The sequence below is a fragment of the Sinocyclocheilus grahami genome, unplaced genomic scaffold (genome assembly GCF_001515645.1).
Source record: "Sinocyclocheilus grahami isolate Dianchi unplaced genomic scaffold, SAMN03320097.WGS_v1.1 scaffold563.1, whole genome shotgun sequence".
NCBI lineage: Eukaryota > Metazoa > Chordata > Actinopteri > Cypriniformes > Cyprinidae > Sinocyclocheilus > Sinocyclocheilus grahami.
The window spans coordinates 1,070,633-1,080,773 of record NW_015505742.1 but is presented as its reverse complement, the minus strand read 5'-3'; the positions used below and the strand labels follow the sequence as shown (position 1 = coordinate 1,080,773).

The 10,141-nt window shown below is 34.1% G+C and overlaps 1 protein-coding gene across 1 annotated transcript in view; it reads right to left on the bottom strand.

Annotated features, from left to right (window-relative positions):
* Positions 1 to 10,141, bottom strand: part of nrp2a (neuropilin 2a) — a 79,680-nt gene that overhangs the window by 37,571 nt on the left and 31,968 nt on the right. Inside the window, exons 4-7 of the mRNA XM_016239357.1 lie at positions 6,790 to 7,020; positions 5,672 to 5,827; positions 5,198 to 5,367; positions 985 to 1,140 (exon numbers count right to left, since the gene is read on the bottom strand). Coding sequence (XP_016094843.1) covers positions 985 to 1,140; positions 5,198 to 5,367; positions 5,672 to 5,827; positions 6,790 to 7,020 — 713 coding nt within the window. The remainder of the gene's footprint in view (positions 1 to 984; positions 1,141 to 5,197; positions 5,368 to 5,671; positions 5,828 to 6,789; positions 7,021 to 10,141) is intronic.

The following is a 10,141-nucleotide window of genomic DNA, read 5'->3' as shown; positions in this document are numbered from 1 at the left end:
CGTTTCCGCCACTGAATAAAAAATAAAAAAGGTAATTGCGACTTTTTATCTCGCAATTCTGACTTTTTTTTCTCAGAATTGCATGATATAAACTCGCAATTACGAGTTATAAAGTCAGAATAGTGAGATATAAACTTGCAATTCTGAGAACATATCAGTCTCCCCTCCCCCCCTCAAAAATTTTACTTTGTAACTCGCAATTGCGAGTATATATCACACAATTCTGACTTATAACTTGCTTATTTTGAGAAAAAAGTCAGAATTGTGAGAAGAAAAGTCAGAATTGCGAGTTTTTATCTCACAACTGTGACTTTATAACTCGCAATTGTGAGTTTATATCACGCAATTCTGAGAAAAAAAGTAAGAATTGTGAGAAAAATAAGCTATAAACTCGCAATTGCGAGGGAAAAAAACGTCAGAATTGCAAGTTTTTATCTCGCAATTGTTACTTTATATCTCACAATTCTGACTTTATAACTCGCAATTGTGAGTTTATATCACGCAATTCTTAGAAAAAAAGTCAGAATTGTGAGATAAAAAGTCACAATAACCTATTTTTATTTTTTATTCAGTGGCGGAAACGGGCTTCCATATATTTGCTACCTAAAAATAGGTAAATGCATGATTAATTCACTGATAAATTTATCGCAAATATTTACCGGCGCACTGAATTTGTTATACTAGACAAGAAAACGTCAACGTGAGTAAGCAAATAAATAATTTTTCCTAAGTATAAAATTAAGCTGTTCTTAAAATATTTAAATGCAATTCTAAGCAATATAAATGAATGGACAATTTTTTTCAAGAAAAAGAATATTCAAGAAAAAATTCTAGAATGTTCTAACAAATTTCTCTTCATTTTTGTGAATCCAGTCTCTGCTCTGTAAGTGTTGTTCCTCCAAATGGATTATTTCTTTGTAGTTGTGTTTTCTTTGTCAGTTATAAACACATAGTGAACACAAACCTATTGCATGGTCCCTATACCTTGTGGTTTTTGCCGTGCCGATAGATCATCCAGTCCTCTCCATTAGTGCTGACTTCCAGTTTGAAGGTGGTGACGTAGTAGGACTTATGGGTCTCCTTGGAAATGGCTCCTTGGGTAGCGATCCCGGTCAGTACCTTGAGGAAGTGAAGATCCACCTGGGAAAGGAGAGTGATTGATGAAAGTGGGAAACAGGGAACGATAACAATGCCCGACTGATCGGACCAAACTTAGCTTCTTTTGACAGCCGATCAATGAGGATTTCTGATATGAGTAATGAACAGTTCCTTTGCAGTTAATAAATCTATTTTGAACATGTATATAGAAAACAAGTTTATTTCTCTAGTGATGCCATATCTGTGACTGAAAAAACAAGCGTGCTATTTTAAAACCACAGTCATTTTACCACAGTAAACCAGACCTACACTTCACAATTCAGCATGGAACCCATCTACAGACATGAATGCCAGTGGCAGCAACAGCAAAATGCAGAAATAATTACATTTATTTATCCTAATAATCATTATAAACAATTTCACCAAGTAATTTAGTGTGTTAGGCTAGCTTTAGGCTGTTTATGGTTGCAAAAACCTTGATATATTATTATTACACTTAAGTTACGCTAATTCATGATTTATTGCATATGTCATCGCTTTTTTAATTTATTGTATACACTATCATTTGAAATAATTTTAATAATTTAAATTTTAACTAATGCTCACCAAGTCTGTATTTATTTCATCAACAATACAGTAAAATTATAATATTGTGAAATATTATTTCAATTTAAAATAATTGTTTTCTTTTTGAATATATATTAAAATGTAATATTTTCCTGTGATACAAAGCTGAATGTTCTGCATCATTACTCCAGTCCTCAGTGTCACATGATCCTTCAGAAATCATTCTAATATGCTGATTTTCTGCTCAATAAACATTTCTGATTATTATTCATTTTGAAAGCAGTTATGCTACTTTATTATATTTGTGAAAACTGTGCTATTATACACACTACCGGTCAACAAATATTTTTGTTGAGTGATACTGTATGTCATTTTATATAAAACACTCAAGTTTGACATGGTACATTCAAGTAATTTGCAATAAAAGTAGAATTCAACAAAATTATGTATCACTGGTCTAATTAAAACTCCCTGACCTCTACATATGCTCAAATATAAGAAGGAACGCTATCCGGATCCTGAGAGTTTGGATGCAGGTGAGGGGTGCGGGGAGAGACGCTACGAACTCTGAAATCAATAGCACTGGAGAAGGTTGCTAACTACGGATTTCTCTAGACTGTCCTCATCCATCATCGAGCAGTTAGCATCACAGCAACCTTCCGTGCATCATCGGTCTGCACCAACACAACAAATGCAACGCTCAAGCTGAGGGGCGTATGCTGACGTGCAAGATGGAGTGCTCTATTGAGGGTGTAGAAGGTTCTGGAAATGTCGTGGTGTGTAGGACTATACCACACGTGTGTGTGTGCGAGAGAGATTGAGAATCCCAGTGGATTAAAGGGAACAAATCAAGGACAGTGTAAATGGCTTTTTTAATGTGACGCAAATTAGGTTGTGAGGGACAAAATCGTTTAATATGTGTTAATATCTTAAAGTCAACAAATGCAACCCCTTTTTCATTCATAACATGCCATATTTCTAGATGAAACTATGCTATACAGTTTGGGGAAGGTGTTAGGCTAGCTTTAGGCTGTTTATGGTTGCAAAAACCTTGATATATTATTATTACACTTAAGTTACGCTAATTCATGATTTATTGCATATGTCATCGCTTTTTTAATTTATTGTATACACTATCATTTGAAATAATTTTAATAATTTAAATTTTAACTAATGCTCACCAAGTCTGTATTTATTTCATCAACAATACAGTAAAATTATAATATTGTGAAATATTATTTCAATTTAAAATAATTGTTTTCTTTTTGAATATATATTAAAATGTAATATTTTCCTGTGATACAAAGCTGAATGTTCTGCATCATTACTCCAGTCCTCAGTGTCACATGATCCTTCAGAAATCATTCTAATATGCTGATTTTCTGCTCAATAAACATTTCTGATTATTATTCATTTTGAAAGCAGTTATGCTACTTTATTATATTTGTGAAAACTGTGCTATTATACACACTACCGGTCAACAAATATTTTTGTTGAGTGATACTGTATGTCATTTTATATAAAACACTCAAGTTTGACATGGTACATTCAAGTAATTTGCAATAAAAGTAGAATTCAACAAAATTATGTATCACTGGTCTAATTAAAACTCCCTGACCTCTACATATGCTCAAATATAAGAAGGAACGCTATCCGGATCCTGAGAGTTTGGATGCAGGTGAGGGGTGCGGGGAGAGACGCTACGAACTCTGAAATCAATAGCACTGGAGAAGGTTGCTAACTACGGATTTCTCTAGACTGTCCTCATCCATCATCGAGCAGTTAGCATCACAGCAACCTTCCGTGCATCATCGGTCTGCACCAACACAACAAATGCAACGCTCAAGCTGAGGGGCGTATGCTGACGTGCAAGATGGAGTGCTCTATTGAGGGTGTAGAAGGTTCTGGAAATGTCGTGGTGTGTAGGACTATACCACACGTGTGTGTGTGCGAGAGAGATTGAGAATCCCAGTGGATTAAAGGGAACAAATCAAGGACAGTGTAAATGGCTTTTTTAATGTGACGCAAATTAGGTTGTGAGGGACAAAATCGTTTAATATGTGTTAATATCTTAAAGTCAACAAATGCAACCCCTTTTTCATTCATAACATGCCATATTTCTAGATGAAACTATGCTATACAGTTTGGGGAAGGTCTGATTTATTTATTTATTAATACAGTTATTTATTCATTATTATTTTTAAGAAATCAATATTTTTATTTAGCAAGGATGCACTCAATTGGTCAAAAGCATTTATAATGTTACAAAATATTATTTTTCAAATAATTGCTGTTCTTTAAGACTTTTTATTCATCGAAGGTTTCCACAAAAATATTTAGAAGCACAACTGTTTTCAACATTGATAATACTAAGAAATGTTTCTTGAGCAGCAAATCAGCATATTAGACTGATTTCTGAAGGATCATGTGGCACTGAAGACTGGAGTAATGATGCTGAAAATTCAGATTTGCATCACTGGAATAAATTACATTTTAAAATACATTAAAAACAGACAACAGTTCATTTAAATTGTAATAACATTTAACATTATTATTGTCTTTACAGTATTTTTGATCAGATAAATGCAGCACATGAGACTTTCAAAAACGTCTTACCTAGACATAACTTTTGAACGGTAGTGTATATTTGGATAAAAGATTACAAAAACAAACTTTCCTGTACAGTAAGACAGAAATGTGAATTACAAATAAATAAATAAATACAATTACGGACTGACACTGAGGTATGCCTCATTAAAACCATTCAAACTGATGCAGCAAATTATGTAAAAATTAACTAATTACACAAATTTGTTGCTGGTAATATTTTATGAATGATGCCAATTAAACAAATTACACTTCCATCACATCTCATTTTTTTCCCGCAACAAATTAAACATTTAATTTAGTCAAAAAATTTTACAAATGAAATGTCAAATGCACCAATAAGTTCTAGACTACGTTTACACGACAACGATGTAGTCCAAAACTGAAAAGTTTTTCCCTTGCATTTTTAAAAAGTTTCACGTATACACGACAACGTTTTCAAAACGATTCGCATTTACACATATCCGCGAAAACGGACAAAAATGCTGTATTACGTATGCCAGGCCAGTAGTTGGCGCTGTCACCTTGTTAGTAAACAGTACCTATTGCCGTGTATGTTTGTTCGCGCTTGCCTTTAAAATCGACACGTACTGCGCATGTCTTACTTAATACGTACTATGCACGCGCATGACGTCACCGTTTTCAAAGATTCCCGTTTTGGGTGCTTACACGGAAACAACAATGGCGGCATTTTCAAAAACGTGCATTTTTTTAAACCCGTTTTCAAAAATATGCGTTTTCAGTGCCCAAAAAGCCGTCGTCGTGTAAACTAACAGGCAAAACGCATAAAAAGTGTCCTGTTTTTGGCTGAAAACGTTGTCGTGTAAACGGCCCCCTAGTGTGTGACTAGCTCACCTGTATGTATTCCTTGTTGCTGTCCTCAGCAGGTGTCCAAAAACGGCCCCCTAGTGTGTGACTGGCTCACCTGTATGTATTCCTTGTTGCTGTCCTCAGCAGGTGTCCAAGCATTGTCCTCGTTGTTCAGACGTGCCTGACGGGGCTGCCAGCGACCATCATAAAATGAGCTGGACGCCGAAATCTGATCATCAGAGATCTTACCAGACTCCATTCCAAATGCATTGCTACAGTGAAATGCTGAATAAGAGAGAAAGAGATATTTTTTATATATTTATCTTTTTTCTTATTACTGTATTTACATGCAATTGTTTCTTTTTAAAATTATTTAATTAATATTTTTAAATATATAAATAAAATTAAATGCATTTAACTTTGCATTTAACAGGTTGAACACTCCCCTGTCTGTCAATGGTCAACTAAACAGATAGTCCCACCTCCAAACACAAACCATTGGACTAATGTAGGCTGGTAGGGACTCAAACAACTGAATAATGTTTTGCATCATAGTGTTTACTTTTTAGTTGTATAAAATTATACTTACTGTCACTAATTTCCTTGCGAGTAATGTTATAGCGGGCAGAGAAACCATCTTTGGCCACAGCCATGTCAGTGTGGAAGGAAAGCGACAGAAGGCCTGTGGAAGACTGGATCTCTGGAGGGATCTTCGTCCCACAGTATCGTCCGATCAGAGGTCCCACTGAACACAAGAAAGGAGGGAAATGAGCTGATCAGAGATCAGTTAGAGAGGCTAGAAGCGGTTCTCAGTGTGAAGTGGATCTGCTGAGGCATCGCGTGCCTCAAATTCCCTCGGCTCCATGGATTACGAGCTTTCTTCACAGTATTCCTCTGATTTCTTTCCTACTTATCCCTGATTTACTATCCTTCTCCTTTGCTCATGTGATCCCTGGAGGTCAGCACGACAAGAGCTGAGTTTGATCCCAGATTGATAGCGTGCGAGATGGGAAGTGAAGAAATTTGGCTTACTGTGTGAATGGTTGAGATGTTCACAATTCTATGAACACTATATCTTCTACACACTATATGTGCGACTTGATAAAAGATATGAGGGGAAAAAGGTAAGAAATCACACACTACAGCTCAAAAGTTTGGAGGTGGTAACATTTTGAAATGAAAGTGTCTTATGCTCTTATGCTTACCAAGGCTGCATTTATTTGATCAAAAATAAAGTAAAAACTGTAATATTGTGAAATATTTTTAGCAATTTTAAATGACTGTTTTCTGTATGAATATATTTTATATGTTCATTTATTCCTGTGATGCAAAGCTGAATTTTTAGCATCATAACTCCAGTCTTCAGTGTCACATGATCCTTTAGAAATCATTATAATATGCCGATTTGCTGATGCCGATTTGCTGTTTAAGAAACATTTATTATTATCAATATTGAAAACAGCTGTGCTGATCAATAATTTTCTAGACAATGTGATACATTTTTTTTAGGGTTCACTGATGAATAGAATGTTCAAAAGAACTGCATTTATTCAAAATGTTTATCTTTTGTAACATTACTGTCATTTTAGATCGATTAAATGCACCCTTGCTGAATAAAAAAAATTAAAAAAAAATCATACTGACCCCAAACTTTTGAACAGTAGTTTGTGCATGTATACAGTATATGACTAAAATACAGGCACTAACCTTGTGGCAGGCCATCCCAAACGTCCAGCCAGTCATACTTGCATTCTCCTTCCCCCATCAGCAAAGGGTCGTTTTCCAGGTCAAAGGTCAGGAAGGTGAGTGTGACCTCCGTCTGAGGAGGAGAGATGATGATGAAGGAGCACTCCAAATTATGAGGGTACTTGTCAGGGAAACCAGGAGACTCAATCACTCCGGTTGGAGCGCTGAAATTTCGGAAACAGTGTTCGGCTCCTGCAGAACAAACAGAAACACAAAAGAGAAACGTGGATTAAAATAACATGACACACTGTAATTAATTAGTGGCGCTTACAGTAGAGTGGTAAGATTTGGATGGGAAGACAGACCCATTTTTTCTTCAGAAAATGTAATATATATATATATATTCTGTATATTTTCAATATACATTAAAGTTTAATATATTGATTGTTAATATATAAGCAAATATGTTTGCGAAAGGGATCTTCAGCTTCGAAGCAATAAAAAAATTGAGTTTGTTAAATAAAGTAAGCAATTCCTCAACCACTCGTAAACCTTTTGAGATTTTCTGGTGAACGTGGCTGCTCTTGTTCAGTGGTGAGCTGCGGTGCTGTATTCTGTGCATGTGTTTACCAGACACACTCGAGCGAGAGAATGTCATAAAATGAAAGCGTGGTTACTGATTCCTGGCCTCGGAGAGCTCTCGCACGCCCCTCTCCCCTCTAATTCACATTTCAAACTGCTGTTCTACCTCTCCACTCCCCTGCTCGCGATGCCACCGTGCTCGACACGCCGTCTGAATGCAGAGCGAAAGAGACGCAGAGAAAACAAGCGTAATATTTGAGGCGGAGGGAGACAAAGAGAGATTAAACTAAACAAACAAGTCTAAGTGGGTGGCAGAAGATGGACGCAGTTTGTAAAGTATACAGATTACGCACGGCGCTCACCTTGAGCAAATGTGTGGCCCATCATGCCTTGCTCTCAAACATGGTAGAAACAAACCTATATAAGGTGCTAACAGTAAACTTTACCGTAAAAAAAAAACGTCAGCTATGGTTGCCGGAATTTTACCATAAAAAATATGGTAGCAACATTTTATGTTTTGCGGTTTTAACTTAAATTTACAGTTAAATACTGTAATTTCATTAACTGATATAATGTTAATATACCAACCTATTGAAGTACTGAAATCTGTTTTGTACATTTGTAATACACTGATAACCACCAAATGCAGGAGGTGATGAGAAAGTCACATGATGAACCAAAGCCCATCAGAAGCAGCTTTTAAATAAAAACATATATAGAAGGTGCACAGTGTCATTCACACAAACACTAAACACCATCATGGTAACACACATGAAACTGAAATAAACATTCATTAAACAACATTAAGTGTAACACACAACCCTAATATACAAAACTGAAAAGAAAAAACTAAGAAGAAACAGTTATTTCAACAAAAAAAAAACATCACATTTGAAATGTAACGCAGGGAATTCTGGGAATGTCAATTTAAGGTTATTCACTGTAAATTATACGGTCTTTTTCACTTCCAAAAACGGTATACTACTATAAAATTACATGTAATGTCCAATACAGTTTTTCACCGTATATAGTAGGTGAATTTACCGTTAACCATTTAACAGGTTTTTACTGTAGCATTTTTACAGTCTTTTACCGTTAAATTCATGGTCATTTTTTACAGTGTAGTATTTACTGTTAAAATAATATAATGATAAATAAATAAATACATTTCTATATGTTTTCAATTTTATATATACATAAATATACAAATACATTATTTATACATTTCAATTAATCATGCATTTATCATATTTACATATTGCTTTTCAATTAATCATAGTAAAATAATATTATGCTACAATAAAATGATATTATACAACAAATATTAAAAAAGTATATAATACATATTTATATAAAATATATAATATTTATCAAATAAACACATAGATTATTGAAAATTATACATTATTATAAACTATAAATTTACATAAGATTTTATTTATTAAAATTAAAATACAAATACTTTGTCAGTACTTTTAACATGTTTCAATAATATATATACTTGTTTTTTATATATACATAAATGTAAATATAAATAAATGAATAAATTATTTATTGAATGAATGAATGAATGTGTGTGTTTATATTTGTTTATACATAAATATACAAATACATTACAAATATCAGTAATTATAAAAATATAAGTATAATTATAATAGCATCTATATTGTAATACAAAAAAATTATATAAATATATACACACTCAATATTTATATATACATATTTAATATTTGTCAAATAAATAAACGGAAAATTAAATAAAAATTCTAAATTTAAATATATATGTGTATTTATGTATATATGTGTTTGGGGTATTTTGAAGCTCAGTGGCCTGTCATCATTATATGGAAAAGAACAGCATGGTTCTCCAGCCTAACATGTTCATTTGTGGTGTTCAGAGGGAACAACGTCCTACAGGTTTGGAATTACATGAGGATGACATCATTTTTTGAGTAAATGATGACAAATTTGTTAGTTGACTGTCCCTTTAAGAAGCTCTGAGACGGGCTCCGGTGTCTAACACAGCCACTACAATCAGATTGTTCTCAGTAAAACCATGTGCAAATTACTCGTGGTCTCTCTTGTTTGTTTCTCGCACCAGTGACGCCATCTAACCAATGCTGTTTCCTCCACTGCAATGTTCCTTGTGGTAAACAGCCTGTGAGGAGGGCAGCAAATTACCCAGAATTCTATAAAAAGAAGAGACAGGCCTCATAGGTACTTGTGGAGGCTGTCAAGAGGTCAGTGTCTCGACATGCCTAATGAGGAGCATCGGACCTGTGCAACTCCAGGCCAAATGAACAGCAGGTTCGAGTATGTTTGTGACACTCAACACACATGTGAGTGACGGTCGGTACCGCGGTAAATGTATGTGTTGGATACACATGCTCACTTGAGCACAGACAAAAACCCCAGGAAGCCACACAAGCAGGAGGAAAGAAAGCAAAAATGAGACGAGGTGCAGTGTAGCGCACATACAATTAATAATTTTGGCTTTACATTTTGGTAATATATAAGTAATATATAAGTTTAATATACGTTTTCTGACTGATCTGACTAAATTTGGTTTAAATTAAATGTACTTTTACATATGATTATGATTTCATATTTTCATATATATTTCTACAATACAAAATGAACGATGTATTTATAGGATGTATAGGATGTATATTCTCTTTTTCACATAACTGTGTGTGTGAGTGTGCATATATGTACATATATATATATATATATATATATATATATATATATATATATATATATATATATATATATATATATAGCAAGAATG